The sequence below is a fragment of the Pipistrellus kuhlii genome, unplaced genomic scaffold (genome assembly GCF_014108245.1).
Source record: "Pipistrellus kuhlii isolate mPipKuh1 unplaced genomic scaffold, mPipKuh1.p scaffold_m20_p_14, whole genome shotgun sequence".
NCBI classification, from domain to species: Eukaryota; Metazoa; Chordata; class Mammalia; order Chiroptera; family Vespertilionidae; genus Pipistrellus; species Pipistrellus kuhlii.
The window spans coordinates 9,162,162-9,179,275 of record NW_023425449.1 but is presented as its reverse complement, the minus strand read 5'-3'; the positions used below and the strand labels follow the sequence as shown (position 1 = coordinate 9,179,275).

At 51.6% G+C, this 17,114-nt stretch overlaps 1 protein-coding gene across 2 annotated transcripts in view; it reads left to right on the top strand.

The window, feature by feature from the left end:
* The first annotated feature begins 12,505 nt into the window (after window positions 1–12,505).
* The window catches only part of BAALC (BAALC binder of MAP3K1 and KLF4), a 41,963-nt gene continuing 37,354 nt past the window's right edge, over window positions 12,506–17,114 (top strand). The window contains exon 1 of one of the 2 annotated variants that reach the window (XM_045581345.1): window positions 12,506–12,741. In XM_045581345.1, coding sequence (XP_045437301.1) covers window positions 12,591–12,741 — 151 coding nt within the window. In that variant the 5' untranslated portion in view covers window positions 12,506–12,590. The remainder of the gene's footprint in view (window positions 12,742–17,114) is intronic. The other variant, XM_036436650.2, reaches the window with a different exon arrangement.

Here is a 17,114-nt window from a genome sequence, read left to right as displayed (position 1 = left end):
CAAGTCCTTTGGTTGATCTCTCCCCCTTACCCCCACCCTCCCCTACTTTCCCTCTGAGGTTTGAGAGTCTGGTCACTGCTTCCCTCTCATCATGGATGCTTCTATCCCTCTCTCCCTCTTCCTTCCTCTCTGAAATCAATAAAATTATCTTTTTAAAAGAGAAGTGGAAAGTTAGAATCAGCCTCTGCTGTATTCAAAATTAGCTCTTCTGTTTGAAATGGGCTTATTTTCTTCTTTTATTTATTTATTTTTTTTGGGGGGGAGGTTATTTTCTTTGGACCCAACCGATGTCAGACTCTCCCTTGGTTTAGACGGAGTTCTTCTCCCAACCTCTCCTGGGTCCCACCTGCGAAGAGTCTCCTGACTGCCCAGCATGGATTCCCGAAACATTTCTAAATTCCTGGTGAACACAGTCTCCATTAAGTTATTATATTAGCTCTTATTATGGCCCCCACTCCCCATCATCTTCAGTCACATTATTTTGTGCAATATAATCATGGAGCTGTGACCAGAATCCCAGCACAGCAATGGCTCCAGGGCTGAGTCTGGACTAGGGCTGTGCTGTGTATTCAGTTCCTATGCCTTGTTGGCACTAGGGGGCGCTATCTTTTTAGCTACTATTTGTTTAGTTTTGCTTTAGCTTTATAATGGATGCGCTGGTGGTGTTCACACCGTGATGAATGGACAGAAGCTGCAGGAATATGATTGTGGAAGGGAAAGCTGGGTCTCTGTGTCCGATTTTCTCTGTGGGGGCTGAGCATTAGTACAGAGTCTTAGGCTCAACCCCGAGAGGCCAGGCTCAGTGGGTCTGGAATGGGATCCAGGAGTGTGTTTCAGTGAACACTCAGGTGATCAGGTGATCGGGGTACACCTGTCCCACAGGCTAGGCTTGGGAAAGCAGCACAAGTGTTTTGTTTCCTTTTTATGTTTTTATTGCTTTCAGAGAGAGGTAGAAACATCCTATATAATATAAGGCTAATATGCAAATTGTCCCCTCCACTGGGAGTACGACCAGAGGGTGGGGTGGGTCTGGGTGGGGTGGGGTCTGCCCACCTCCTGCGGCCCCTTCCCACGATTGGCCCCTGCGCCCTGATCGACCCCCTAACCCCCAATCAGGGGCAGGACCAGCCAGCCTGGCCTGACCCCACCCATGCATGAATTCGTGCATTGGGCCTCGAGTCAATGATAAGAGAGAATCATCAATCTGCTGCCTCTGGCATGCCCCCTGCTGGGAATCGAGCCTGAAACCCAGGCATATGCCCCGCCTGGGAATTGAACTGTGACCTTCTGCTTCATGGGTCGATGCTCAATCATTGAGCCATATAGGCCCGGCAGCAAATAGTTTCTTAATCTTCCCACTTGGTACCCCCATCTAAAGGCCTCATTGTGGTCTTTTTGTTTTGTTTTGTTTTGCAGAGAACAAATCCAATCTTCTGCCAGATGGGGAAGAACTACTAAAAGAATACTCAGCGTACAGTAGAGGTCCTGCAGATATAACTTCTTTTTATACTGTTCAACCAATTTTCCTGGTTTAATGCCAATTCTTAGTTCCCTTGCCTTGCCTATAATTTTTAAATATATATATTTTCTTATTGATTTAAAAAAATATATATTTTATTGATTTTGTACAGAGAGGAAGGGAGAGAGATAGAGAGTTAGAAATATCAATGAGAGAGAGTCATTAATCAGCTGCCTCTTGCACACCCCCTACTGGGGATGTGCCTGCAACCAAGGTACATGCCCTTGACCGGAATCGAACCTGGGACCTTTCAGTCCCCAAGCCAACGCTCTATCCATTGAGCCAAACCGGTTTTGGCTATATTTTATTGATTTTTTACAGAGAGGAAGGGAGAGGGATAGAGAGTTAGAAACATCAATGAGAGAGAATCATCGATCAGCTGCCTCTTTCACACCCCCTACTAGGGATGTGCCCGCAACCAAGGTACCTGCCCTTGACCAGAATCGAACCCGGGACCCTTCAGGCCGACGCTCTATCCACTGAGCCAAACCAGTTTGGGCTGCCTACACTTTTTTTTTTTAATGGGGGTATTGCCCTGATAAATTGAAATGCCTCTTTCAAAGCCATCCTGTTTGTTTTTTGTTGGTGTGTGTGTGTGTTTATTGATTTCAGAGAGAGAGAGAGAGAGAGGAACATCAATGATGAGAAGGAATAATGATCAGCTGCCTCCTGCACGCCCCCCAACCCCAACCCCGGGGATCTAGCCTGCAACCCAAGCATGTGCCCTGACTAGGAATTGTACCGTGACTACTTCCTGGTTCATAGGTCAACTCTCAACCACTAAGTCACCTTGGCCAGGCAATCAACTCCACTTTCAAAGTTTCCTGAAAACTTGAAGGTGTAAATTGTTTTGGTTTTAAGTTTCCTCACTACTGACTTAAGATTCAGCTTTCTTCTGGCTCCTAAATAAGTTAAAACGTACCTAAATGGTATCCAGCTCTCAAATTTTTGTGGTGGTTTTGTCCTCTCCCCATTTCACCATCCTCGTGGATTTATGTTCAAGACAATCACTTTATTCCGTTCTTTAGTGGGGTTTCGAGAATCATATGCTCGCTCCCTCATTAACCCCCTTAACTCTGGCTCTGACTCCACCCCTCCACTGATACCCCTCTCACCTGGGACCTCCATGTACTCAAACCCAGCAGGCGGAGTTTCGTCCTGGCCTGGCGCCAACTCTCAGCAGCCTTCCTTAGAACCGAGTTCTCTCTCCTTGGCTCCCGGAAGAACAACACATCTGTGGGGTTTGCTTCCTGCTGCTCTGATTTCCCCTTCTCAGTCTTCTCCCCAAGTTCCTTTTCCTCTGTCCATTCTCCAAAGAGAAGTTCCCTTGGGGCTTGCTCTCCTCTCTCCCTCCACACTTACTACCTTCTCCTTAAGGAATCTCACACGCTTGTTCGTGGCACCAACACACACCTTCCTTTGATTTCTCGGCCTTTCTCTCCGATTGCCTACTTCTCTCCCAGGCATGTTTGACTTCAAGGTATCCAAAACAGAACTCGTTTGTTGGCAGATGATTGATTTACTGGTTCCATTTTCTTACTAGGGATGGGTCTATTCAGATTTTCCATTTCTTCCCGATTTAGTCTTGGTAGGTTTTAAGTTTCTAAGAACTTTTCCGTTTCTTCTAGGTTGTCCAGGAATGTGTTAGCAGCTCCTTGTTTCTAAGGAGCCTCCTATGAACTTTTCTATATCTGTGGTATTCGTTGCAATGTCTCCTTTTTGGAAAAAAAAAAAAAAAATCCTAATTTTGTTGAGTTGCAAAACAGAACTCCTGATTTCCCCTCTCGAAGTTTATTCCTTATCAAGCCTTCCTCACCTACGTGGATATGTAAGCAGAAATCAGACGGTCATTCTGGTTTTCTCCCTCTTCCCAATTCTTCCTCTGTACTATTTCCACTTGATCCATTTTCTCCCTCTGGACTGCCATCACCTCAGTCCATCAACCACTGTCATCTCTTGCCTTGACTATTGCAACAGTCTCCAAACTGGTCTCCTAGTTTTCCCCTTGTCTCCCTTAAACCTGCCCCCCAACACAAGAGGTCTTTTAAAACAAAAAACCAAGTCAGATTATTCCCTTTTCTGATGAAAGTATTTTCATTATTCTTAAAAATCTGAATTTGTGGCCGTGATCCACATCAGATACCACGGCTTTTCTACTGGGGACCCTTATTAGTTCCCTGGTGGCTGCTTCCCGGAACCACAGAATTCGGTGCATGAATTCGTGCATGGGTGCGTCCGGCAAGCCTGGACAGGGGGAGGGGACATGGGTGGTTGGCCGGCCTGCCTGCTGGTCGAACTCCTGGTCGAGGGGACAATTTGCATATTAGCCTTTTATTATATAGGCTATACACTGAGTGGCCAGATGATTATGCGTTCAGAGATCATAGTAATCTGGCCACTCAGTGTAAGTGCTCCATAAATGTTAGCTATCGGCCATCAGGGCCTCCCTCTGAGGGAAGCCTGCTCCAGGGCGCCTAGGGTCCCGCCGAGTCACTGTTTACCAGACAGAGTGTCCTTGGAGGGATGGCACGGCCAGTGTCTCCAGTTGGTTCCGCTGGTTGACTCTGGGTGTAAAATGTGGTTGCATCTGTGCAGCAACCTGGTCCTGACTGTGCCTCTGCCTCTCTGCCTGGAGGTGGGGACACCAAGGAAGCGGGAGCTGCCTCCACACTCCTGGAGGCCCCCTGGGGGTGAACTCTGTCTTGCTCTGAGGATGCCAGGACGTCAAGGACACTCTGAGGGAGCAGGCAAAGGCGGTCCTGCAAGGTCAAAAGCAGGACAGAAGGTAGGCCCTGCTGTCCCAGCCCATCAAGAAATGACAACGACAAGAAGACAACATGTTTAAATAAAATATATTTTAAAAATTTAATATATTTATTAAAATACATTGATATTTGAATATTAATATATTAACATTAAATTAATTTTAATTTATTAAAATTAATTTGATTTTAATTAATTAAAATTAATTAAATTTATTTTTTAATAAATTAAAATGTTATTATTATTAGCGTGCTCAGAAGTTACCAAGCACTGCCCCGTCGTCCCGGCAACACAGGATGTTACAGTTGGTAAGCACCGGAGCCAGGATTTGAACACAGGTTTGTTTGAGGGGAGAAAGAATGCAAAGAACACTCTAACTTCTTGCTTTAATTACCCCCAAACACCGGCAGCTCCTGAGCCGCCAGCTCCCAGCCCCTCCCCCCTGCACCCCCCATCCCCCCAAGGCAGTGTTTTCACCGGGTAATTACAGAAGAAAGACCTGGTTGTCTGCTCTGCTCATTTTTTTTTCTTCCCCCTATTTATATACTATAATCAGGAAGTCATGCTTTTCATTGAGGATAAGGCAATTACTTCCCTGTGAACTGAAGACTGGCAGAAAGCAGACTGAGCCTCATTTCCACAATAACTTAGGGAGACGGGATTGAGAGACGGCCTGACGTCCCAGCACCGCTACCCCTCTGGTCACGGCTCTGCCCCAAATCATGGCAGCAGCAGCCCGATGGCATCGACAGTGTGAGTGCCGGTGGTCCCTTCCCCCTCACCTGGGAAGTGATGAATGAGGGTGACCCTCCGTGCCCCGGGGCTCGCTGCGGTGTGGTCTAACTTCGTACCTAAGTACAGCGAGCGGCCGCCCCACCTTCGGACCCGCAGAATAAACCTGAAGCGGAATGTGTGTTTTCCCCACCTGCCGGGGAACTCGTTTTGATTTGCAAAGGAGCTCTTCGCAGAAGGAAATGAATGCCACGTGCCACCTCTGGTTAACCGTGGGTTAACGATGGGAGGTCCCGGTTACAATGAAGCCAACAGCAAATCCACAGGCGGTCTGAAGGCGCTCTCTTTCCTCTTTGAGAAAGGGTCCCAATGATCTGGCCTACTTTGTGCCACGCAAACATTTCCGGGAACCTTCCAAAGCTCCAGGAAACTCCACGCTTCTGGCCACAGTCAGAGGTGAGAACATTCTATCCCTCATCGTGAGCTTTGCCTTAGAAACCCAAGCCCTGGGCTCTTGGGCTCCTGGCCTGGCAAACTAGGCATCTCGTTCCAAAAAGGGCCAGCCAAAATCGATTCCCTCGTTCTTTCTTTTCATCAGATTATATTCTTACAGATGCCTGCTGAGCCTCAAACTGCTCTTCAGCCTCACACGCTATCAAAGTCTTCATGGGTTCAAGGTAGAGAGACAATCCGAGAAAGCGGACGCTTGGGAATGGGACCCTTCGTCTTTTTTTTTTTAAATATATATTTTATTGACTTTTTATAGAGAGAAAGGGAGAGGGATAGAGAGTCAGAAACATCGATGACAGAGAGAAACATATAGTCCAGTTGCCTCCTGCATACCCCCTACTGGGGATGTGCCCACAATCAAGGTACATGCCCTTGACTGGAATCGAACCTGGGACCCTTCAGTCTGCAGGCCGACGCTCTATCCACTGAGCCAAACAGGTTAGGGTGGGACCATTTGTCTTAATGAATATTGTAAAAGGCATTATTCAAATCCAGGGAAAACCATTCCCTTTTCTTCTAAAGAGCAGGGAGACTCCATGGGTGTGGACTAGGAGACCAGGCCCTAGTCTTCCTCTCCCTAACATGTGGAGCAGCGATGGCCCACTGGTGGCCCACTGGAGGTCCAAAAGGCTGGCAACTGCGGGTCTAAGGAAACCTCACCTTCGGCAAATGACTCACCCTTTCCCTGTGCCAGGTGAAGGGGAAGTGCAGAGACCAGCCTTGCCAATCCCCACGCCAGTGTGAGAAGATACAGATAATGACAGCTCTAACGGGCCTGAAGAATATGGATGTTTTGTCAAAATTCCTCTGGCTTTTCAGAATTCTCTTTGGAGTTAGCTCTGTGGGAATGTGGCTTTCCATTCTCACCTAGAATCCGGTCCCCTTGTCTTCTATTATAATGCACACCTTGAAGCTGTTCTGTCATTTTATTTTTTATTGATTTTTTAAAATATTTTTTATTGATTTTTTTTTTTACAGAGAGGAAGAGAAAGGGATAGAGAGTTAGAAACATCAATGAGAGAGAATCATCGATCAGCTGCCTCTTGAACACCTCGTACTGGGGATGTGCCCGCAGCCAAGGTACATGCCCTTCACCGGAATCGAACCCAGGACCCTTCAGTCCGCAGGCTGACGCTCTATCCACTGAGCCAAACCGGTTTCGACTGCTCTGTCATTAAAAAAAAAAAAGAAATTGCTCATCCACCTGTCTTCACCAGGTTTCTCCCTCTAGGCCGTTTCCAGCAGAAGGTGGCTCACAGTCCCTGGTGAGAGAACACATCAGTTATTCATTACATCTTCTCAATGGAAGGGGGCATAATGAAATCGGAAACTTGAACCATCAGCAGCAGCTTCTCCTGCGTTTGCATCTGGGGAACGGTAAAGTGCCACAGGGCGTCAACGCCGGCAGAGACAGATTCTGAAGACGTTGAAAGAACTTGCTGAAGCCCTAGCCGGTGTGGCTCAGTGGATAGGGCATCAACATGTGGACTGAAGGGTCCAGTCAAGAGCATGCACCTCAGTTGCAGGCACCAGGCCCTCTGATCGGGGACATGCAGGAGTCTGCAACCAATCGATGTGTCTCTCTCACATTGATGTTTCTCTCTCTGTCTGTCTCTTCCCCTCCCTTCCACTCTCTCTAAAAATCAGTGGGAAAATATCCTGGGGTGAGGATTAACAAAGGAAGGCAGGAAGGAAGGAAGGCAGGAAAAAAGAAGGAAGAAAGGAAGGAAGGAAGAAAGGAAGGAAGGACGGAAGGAAGGAAAGGAAGGGAGAGGGAAGGAGGGAGGGAGGGAGGAAGGGAGGAAGGAAGGAAGGAAGGAAGGAAGGAAGGAAGGAAGGAAGGAAGGAAGGAAGGAAGGGAGGGAGGAAGGACAAACTTGCTGAATCTCTTCAGAATGAACCCACAGGAGCAGACCTCTCTTCTCACGAGAGTTATTTGGTTTAAAGTAGGGGTGTCGAACTCAATCAGAGAAGGGGCCAAAATCTAAAATCCAGCCTAAATCGCGGGCCGAATGGTTTACTGAACAGTCATAAACTGTCATTGTGATGGAAACGCAGCGGAGTGCAGTGATGACAGCGCGGTGCGGGCCACATTGCAAGGCCTGGCGGGACGGATTTGGCCCGCGGGCCTTGTGTTTGACACATGCGGTTTAAAGACTAGTGGAGCCTGGCTGGCGTGGCTCAGTGGTTGAGCGTCGACCTATGAACCGGGAGGTCAGGGTTCAGTTTCCGGTCGGGGCACAGGCCTGGGTTGCAGGCTCCACCCCCAGTGTGGGGTGTGCAGGGAGGCAGACGGTCAATGATTCTTTCTCAGTGATGTTTCTCTCTCTCTCTCCTTGTCCCTTCCTCTCTGAAATCAATAAAAATATATATAATAAAAAGACGAGTGGAGGGAGAATTTACTCTAGTGTTTAGTTTCACATTTAAATTTCACTTTCCATATAAAATGTTTCGTGGTAACATATCCAGTTAATGCCTTTTTGTGTGTGCACAAAATTTCCTCTTTCACCTTTTCTGCCTTCTTAAACCAAGTCAAAAACTCATTTATCCTTCTTGCCATTTTAACATTTCAGTCTCCCTTGCTTACCCTCTTTGTCTGCAATGCCAGGTGTACCCTAAGTTTCCCCCGGGGGATGGAGCATTCTTCAAAGGTGAGAGATGCATGAACGGGCCTGTGTCAAAGGACACTTGCCAGGTGTGGGGAGTAGGGTCAGATTGTGTGTGCTTTGGGGTGTGAACTTCGAGCTTTCTTCCTTTACCAGAAAATCACACTTTGTAGATCACATGTGTCAAACACAAGGCCCGCGGGCCAAATCCGTCCCACCAGGCCTTGCAATGTGGCCCGCGCCGCGCTGTCATCACTGCACTCCGCTGTGTTTCCATCACAATGACAGTTTATGACTGTTCAGTAAACCATTCGGCCCGCCATTTAGGCTGGATTTTAGATTTTGGCCCCTTCTCTGATTGAGTTCGACACCCCTATATGTAGATCAATGAGCCAGCCAGGACTGGGGACTGGGACTGGGGCAGGGTGTGGGGTGTGTGTGTGTGTGTGTGTGTGTGTGTGTGTGTGTGTGTGTGTCAGGGGGGTGGGTGCTCAGTGGAAACTGCTTTAAATCCTCCAGAGAGAGGGCATGGAGCACCATGGGTACTTGCAGAGGCACAGCATTCAGGACCTGGGGTCTGCACCCCGTTGCCTAGAATTATTGCTGCCACAGCTCCTTACCTGTAGTAGTTTTTTCACGTGGAGGAAAAACGAAACTTAGAAGGCAGTGAATCGCTCTCCACTCTTTTTCAGATGACTGAGCCTGGCAGCAGGTTTAGGGTCTGTGGGGCTTGTGTTCTGTCCTGGACACTCACTGCCTCGCTGAAGGTCTCCTTCCTCGGCTCGGCATAGTTGGGCAGAGCCCAGGGATGCTGGGCCACAGAAATAAGCCCTGGGAGGCCCTAGACCACTGCTCCAGTTTCCATGGAAATGAGCCAGGGCTGTCCTCACCACAAAGGGTCTTAAAGTCACAGATACATTATTTTGAGAATCCCATCAGGTAACCACACAGCAATAGCTTTTAAAGGCAGGATGCATTGAGTTGCTCTGGATGGCCTTGGCTAAATTCAATTCCCTGTTACAAGTTTCCCTCCTTTACAATCATTTTTGTTGTTGTTGTTGTCGCTTTGAAAATAGATGGGAAAAGATGACCAATTCTTTTGCTTTTCATAAGAGAGGAAGCAAGACTGGAAACAGGAGAGACTGAGTCTGAAAAGATGGTTTAAGATCATTTATTACACTTTGCATATTTGTATCTAATTTATTGCATTTATCCTTGAAGTTATTGGAGAAAATTCAATACCAGCTAAAGAGTTGTAATTAAAAGAGCGCTGAGCCCTTGTCAGAGGCTCCGAGCTCCTGATAAAACTTCAGCTCAATGAGGGATAACAACTTACTCCATGACTTTGGGTGGTTCTCAATTTGCGATTTTATGTAATAGCAAGAACAGATTCAATGGAGGGAAAAAACAAAACACCAAGATGGCTGCTCCATCGATGATCACATAGCAGTGGCGGTGAGAAATCTTATTTGCAGAAAGGCTGTTAGTAGGAACATCATAAAGGAAGGTTGGGGGTGGCGGGGGGGGGGGGGGTGAGGAGGGAAGAGAAAAAAGATGAACATTTACCAAACTTCTGCTGTGTGCTAAACAAATTCACAGACATGATCTCATGTGAAAAACACGAATGTCAGGTTTTTCTTCTGTTGCACCAAAAAGTGCAGCAACAGCTAACACTGATTAGGCTCTCTATATACCGGGCACTCTTCCAAGCACTTCACACATCCCCACCCGATTCATTAGCCCATTCACAGGTGAGAAAACTGAGACCCGGAGAAGGGGGACCTGAGTGCTCAGTGCCTTCATCCACCGCGTCTCGGATGTCCCTGGAGAGTGCTAAGCAGTGGCTGGAATATCAAACTTGGAGTCAGCTGCTGGGACAGAGAGGAGACTGGGGGCGGGAGAGACGGAGCAGGAAGTGGGGCACTCGGAGCTGGGAGGTGTGAGCACTAGAAAAGCAAACCAGGAAAGGCCCAGCTACTTGGGAAAGGAGACATTTCTTCATAGATCTCTCATAGGCTGCTGCTCCTAAACCCACTTTGCTAGCTGAAACCTCTCTCTCTCTTTTTACAGAGAGGAAGAGAGAAACATCGATCAGCTGCCTCCTGCTCACCCCCTACTGGGGTTGTGCCCGCAACTAGGGTACATGTTCCTTGACCGGAATCGAACCCGGGACTTTTCAGTCCGCAGGCAGATTCTCTATCCACTGAGCCAAACCGGTTTTGGCTGACACTTCTCTCTTGAGTTCCAGACTGGAAGCCGTGTGATCATGAAAGCTAGCATTTATAAAGCTCCTTTTGCTATATCCCAGGTTCTGCGTTAATTGTTTTCCACACGTGAGCTCAAATTTCACAGGCATTTCTAATTCCATCAGGATAGATAGCATGCCTCATTGAGCTGCCATTTTCAGACTCTCCACCTGACACAATTGGCTGCTTTGGACTCTTCAGTCCGCAGGCTGACGCCCTATCCACTGAGCCACGCTGGCTAGTCCTCCTGTTTCAGCCCTTTCTTTAGGGGTGGCTTCCTTCTCTCCCAGGTGTTCCCTCCTCCCGCAGGTGCTCCGGCTTCTTCGGGCCAGGCGAATCTCCTCTCCCTCCGGAGCCTGAGCTGTGTGCCCAGGGAACAGCAGCCTGAGAGCCGGGCAGTGCACCCCGGAATGCCAAGGCTGCCTGGGGTTCGGAGGGAAGCCAGCGTGCCCCCAGCCCCGCTCAGAGAGGGCGTCCAGATGCCACAGGGCTCCTGTCCTCTCTGGCTTCCTTCCTTCCTTCCTTCCTTCCTTCCTTCCTTCCTTCCTTCCTTCCTTCCTTCCTTCTCCTTCCTCCTTCCTTCCTCCTTCCTTCCCTTCCTTCCTTCCTTCCTTCCTTCCTTCCTTCCTTCCTTCTTCTTCCTTCCTTCCTTCTTTTCTTCTTTCTTTCTTCTTTCTTTCTTCTTTCATTCTCTTCTTTCTTTCTTTCTTTCTTTCTTGTATTGATTTTTTACAGAGAGGAAGGGAGAGAGATAGAGAGCTAGAAACATTGATCAGCCACCTCCTGCGTAACCCCACTGGGGATGTGCCCGCAACCAAGGTACGTGCCCTTGACTGGAATTGAACCGGGACCCTTCAGTGCCCAGAGGACCAAGTTGGGATCAGCAAGTGGCAGGCCTGGGGAGGCGGCGGGGACAGAGCCGCGCCCAGCTCTTTGGGGAGCAGAGTCCCATCCCCTTCGCCCAAACCAGCCGGGGGGGTGGGGGGCTGCTCCTTCGTTCTTGGAGGCCATGCTTGGCCCCCGTGTGCGGCTCCAGGGCCTCCTTTCCTTCTGCAGGACCTCCTGGCACCGCCCGGCTCAGGCCCTCTTTCTGCCTGAACAAGGACATGAGCGAGCCATAGCCAGGCCCCTGAAACCTCCTTCCTCCATCCTCCATCCTCCATCCTCCTTCCTCCATCCTCCATCCTCCTTCCTCCTTCCTCCATCCTCCATCCTCCATCCTTCTTCCTCCATCCCCCTTCCTCCTCCCTCCTTCCTCCTTCCTCCTTCCTCCTTCCTCCTTCCTCCTTCCTCTTTCTGCCTAACTAGGACACAGGGAGAGCCATAGCCAGGCCCCTGAAACTGCTGGCCAGCAAGGAGGAAGGAGGAAGGAGGAAAGAGGAAGGAGGAGGGAGGAGGGAGGAAGGAGGAGGGAGAAAGGAGGATGGAGGAAGGAGGAGGGAGAAAGGAGGATGGAGGAGGGAGGAAGGGAGGAGGAAGGAGGAAGGAGGAGGGAGGAGGGAGGAGGGAGGAAGGAGGAAGGAGGAGGGAGGAAGGAGGAAGGGAGGAGGATGGAGGAAGGAGGATGGAGGAGGGAGGAAGGAGGAAGGAGGAGGGAGGAAGGAGGAAGGGAGGAGGATGGAGGAAGGAGGATGGAGGAGGGAGGAAGGAGGAAGGAGGAGGAGGAGGAAGGAGGAAGGAGGAGGATGGAGGAAGGAGGATGGAGGAGGGAGGAAGGAGGAAGGAGGATGGAGGAGGGAGGAGGGAGGAAGGAGGAGGAGGAGGGATGGAAGGAGGAGGAAAAGAGGAAGGAGGAGGGAGGAGGGAGGATGGAGGAGGGAGCGGGCCAGGGAGCCAGGGAGAGGGTGGCGTTTGAATGGGTGAATGCACAGGAGAGAGCCCCAGCTCCAGCAGGTGCAGGCGGAACCCTGGTGGGTCCCCGGGAGGTGGGAAGGCAGCGGTCCCCCCTCTGGCGCTCGGGGGGACGGTGTGGGAGGGGGGTTAGCGGGCGGGGGGAGCCGGGACGAGGAGGAGGAGGCGGGAAGGAGGGGTGGGCAGGGCGGGCCTTGGAGCCGGAGGGGAGGGGAGGGGAGGGGAGGGCGCCTGGCTGGTGCGGGCGGGCGGGCGGGGAAGGATGCCGCCGCCGCCCGGTTCTCCCCGGTCGCCCGGGCCCGGGCCCCGCCGCCGGCGCTGAGCCGCCCGCCCAGCAGAGCCCAGGCCGCGGCCGCGGGGAGGATGGGCTGCGGCGGCAGCAGGGCGGACGCCATCGAGCCCCGCTACTACGAGAGCTGGACGCGCGAGACCGAGTCCACCTGGCTCACCTGCACCGACTCCGACCCGCCGCCCAGCGCGGCCGACTGCGGCCCCGAGGCGGGCGGCCCCGCGGGTGAGTGCGGCGGCGCGGCCGGCCGGGCTGCCTGTCCGCGGGGATCCGGGCGGGGCGGGCGGGCGAGGGCAGGGGGCGGGCGCACACTCAGTGCCCGCGCGGGGCCAGACCTAGGCCCGGAGCGGCCCGGCGGACCCTGCGGATGGGGAGCCCGGCACCCTTAGCCTCCTCCAGGGAGGGGCGGGCGGGGGCCGGCTCAGCGCCGGGCTGGGGTGCGAGGACAGCCCCCCGGGCACGCACACCTGCCCCCTGGGACCCACACCTGCCCTCTGGCACCCACACCTGCCCCGGGGCACCCACACCTGCCCCCCGGGCACACACACCTGCCCCCTGGGACCCACACCTGCTCCCTGGGACCCACACCTGCTCCCTGACACCCACACCTGCCCCCGGGCACCCACACCTGCCCCGGGGCACCCACACCTGCCCCCCGGGCACACACACCTGCCCCCTGGGACCCACACCTGCCCTCTGGCACCCACACCTGCCCCCTGGCACCCACACCTGCTCCCTGGGACCCACACCTGCCTCCTGGCACCCACACCTGCCCCCGGGCACACACACCTGCCCCCTGGCACACACACCTGCCCCCCGGGCACACACACTGCCCTGGCACACACACCTGCCCCCTGGCACCCACACCTGCCCTCTGGCACACACACCTGCCCCCCGGCACACACACCTGCCCCCTCCCCCCGCATGCACACCTGCCCCGCATCCCACCCACGCTCCTGGCCCCCCGCTGCTCCCCGAGGCCCAGTGGCTCCTCCAGACATTCTTTCTCTCTCTCTCTCTCTCTCTCTCTCTCTCTCTCTCTCTCTCTCTCTCTCTCTCTCTCCCCCCCTCCTTCCCTCCCTCTCCTGGGACCCAGGGACGCAGCGTCCAGCCCAGATGTCTGGGTGGAGTCCTCCTTCGAGGTTCCCCTTTCCTCCCCGCTGGGGAGGTGCCCCTCTATGGCTTCCCAAACCAGAATCCCAGCCCGGGGCATGAGCAGTGCCCACCGGCTCCCTCAGGAGCCCTGCCCCAAGCTCACTCTCAGGCCCTGGCTCCACCTCCCTGCCCAGGGGCCTGGGGCCTCCCGTGGGGCCACGGGCAGTGAGTGGGAACACTCTCACCCAGGTCACCCCCACCACCACCATCTCCCACACCCCCAGCAGGATTCCGGTGGAAGGGCTTGCAAAGGCTTTCTGGTCCAGCCGCAAAGCCAAGTTGTTTATAATGTAATTATTACTATTTCAGCAGACACTACTAATCATAGGGTAGAGAGGAAAATAGACTTAACTGTTGCCACGGATTGAACTTGAATCATACACCTGTTGGTGATGCAAGAAGGCAGAAACCTCACTACCTGTTACGTGGATGTTGTAAAAAGAAACAAAGCCACCAGGTTGATATTTGGATTAACATGTTTTAACCCTTTATCGACTCCTTGATGTGACTGGCGTTTTAAAGTAACGACATCTGAACTAGAAAATGAGGTTGATTTGAAGTATAATGCATACTCTACGAAGGGGGAAAGGCATGTGAACTGTTTTTTAAAGACCTGGAATCTGCCGAAACCGGTTTGGCTCAGCGGATAGAGTGTCAGCCTGCGGGCTGAAGGGTCCCCGGTTCAATTCTGGTCAAGGGCACGGACCTTGGTTGTGGGCACATCCCCAGTGGGGGCTGTGCAGGAGGCAGCTGATAGATGTTTCTCTCTCCTCGATGTTTCTAACTCTCTATCCCACTCCCTTCCTCTCTGTGAAAAATCAATAAAACATATTAAAAAAAAAAAAAAAAAAAAAAAAAGACCTGGAATCCTAACCCTATGCCTCCTCCAGAAGAGCTGTCCCTTTCATCTTGAGAGCCGGTCTGTCCATCGTGTAGGACCAAAGCTGGCTCCCTTTTCACGTGAACTTTGTGGAACCCCCCCCCCCCTTTTTTTTTAAAGCGAGACCTGTCAGTTATTCAATAGAACAGTTGTTTTGTGTGGCTGATGCTCTCAGCAACTCTGCAGGCCATGCGCTGGCTGACTTCCATGTCGGAAGGAGGATAAGACCTAGCGGGCCTTTGGAAGCGGGCCTGGGAACTGGTATACGGAACAGCCTTTCCCAAGGAGGGATGGTGCCGCCCAGCAGAGTCCAAGACCAGGGCTGCCCTCCAAGGAAACATGGAGAAAAAGATCTAGTCTGAAAAACAGCAAAGTGCAGCCTCAGGGAACGGTTGCCTTGGTGACTGGGAGTGTGTGTGTGTGTGTGTGTGTGTGTGTGTGTCTATGTATGCGTATGAGAGAGTTATTGCGTGCTGGCTATGTGCATAGCTATTCCTCTCCAACGCTTATTCATGTGTTGCTCTGCCCTCCTGAGTCAGATCTCATCATGCATCATGGGATCTGGTGCCTGCAACAGGTGAGGTCTGGCACAGGCATGCTGGTTTGTGGCAGCCCATGAACTCAGGCCCAGGCTTGATGGGGGAGGGGAAGAGGCACCTGTTGGCCCACTATGGACGTACTGTATTTTTTTTTTTTTTCCTTCCTTGTTTCGATCGAGCTTTTTCTGATGGGGGACGAAAGGAAAGGCTGGATTCAGCAGAGTCCAAAAAGGGCTCGGTCACTCGCATTTTCAAGCTGGAGAGGGTCTCTGGAGGTCCCCTCATTCAAGGCAGATGGGACTCCTTTACCTTGCCCCGGTCAAGACATTCTCTCCACTCCTTCATCGCTCTTACCCCCAGATCCCCCTGTCTTCCAAGATCCCTTCTTTCTGAGCCCCTGGCCACCCTCCTTTAGTGTCAAAGCCACTTCTTGCCCGTCACCCCAACCTCAGGAGGTCTGAGCACAGGGCGTGAACCCTCATCTCTGAGCTAGCGCCGTGGGGAGCACGTCTCCCTCCTCCCTCTCCCGCCCTCCCTCAAACACAGGTGTTTCCTCAGTCCCACAAAGGAAAGAGCTCATTGCCTCCTCCTCCTCGCTCAAAGAGCGATCATGAGCCTCTGGTTCCCATTTCTGGAGACAGCTTCCACGAGCCAGCAGAATTCAGTTACACGTCGAGAGTTAGCGGGTCTGTAGGCTGGAATGAAAGGCTTAGCTGAAGCCACAGGATCGGATATCCATTGCTTCTCTGTGTCACCGAGGCGTGTCTCTGTCACAGGAGGAAATTAAATTGGTCTGGCGTGAGTAATAGGCTTGTGGGATGGATGCTTACTTCTGTTGTCTTGTTGGGGGTCTCCCGAGGAGAAGGAGATGGAGGTTGCCTGGCTCAGCTGTTCTGCAGGTTCATTGCTCCCTAGCTTCCCTTTGATTTAATCACTAGTCCCTCTCATTACATCCTTAAACATCCCCTTTCATACTATTGTTTTTTCCCCCCTCTAATTTCTCCAGGGAATGAAACATTTCTCTACAGTGCTTCCACTTTACAGGTTTAAATTGCTATCATAATTGATTTAGTAAATGCGACGTGAAAGGTGGCAGAATTAGAGACTCGCAGCAAAATGATTTACCTGAATAAATTGGAAAAAATAAAATAAAATGAACAGCACTTAATATATCCCCGTTAGCTAATAGGTACGGATGACTTATCAGGGGCCAGGCACTGTATCCTTGGCACTGAATGTAAACCACCTGGGTTCGTCCTTAAGCTGAGACAGGTGGGAACTATTACTGTCGTCCGTTTAGAAGGGAGGGGACACGGTTCAGACTTGTCCCAGTCCAGGACTAGAATCCAAAGCCCACACTTCTGAATACCGCCTTCCCAATTAATGGGGGGAGAACTATAACATTCTTGATTTTACGGAGCCCAGGGACTGGGTATGACCCGTACCTGAGCCTGGATACTCTCAGAAGCCAAGGGTCTGTTATCCTGAATGATCCTGGTGCTGAAACCCCCTAAATCTCACCTTGAACCCTGGATGGGGCGCAGATTGGAGCCTTGACTCCTTACTGGTTGAACTTGCAGTAAAAGCCAATCCCCAACCCTACTCCCGCCAGTGCCACAGTACTGGCTTCTGTGTGTGTTGGGCAGAGAGACCTTCCTTAGTCACAGGTTCTCACACGCATCGTGACCCTGAATCCCTGGACCTTTCCCGCTCTTTTCGTCACCATCTTCCTCATTATTATTTTGCTTGGAGACGGTATGCTCAGAGGTGAAGAAATTAGGTGTTAACAACAGACATTTGTTGTTAACCGTGTGAGAGGGAGCACGCTTCTCCGCTTTCCTAAGTTTCCGTTTCTACAGGGGGGGATGGGAATCGCTGGAGATGACTGTGTTCGCAGGCAGGGAGGGGCAGTGTTGCATCCTCCAGCTGCCAGACGCTGCAGCCTCTTATCTTATAATAGATAGAAAGAAGAGGGGATGCAGAGAAGAGCAATTAAAAAAAATCTGTAAAACAATAGCTTTCCC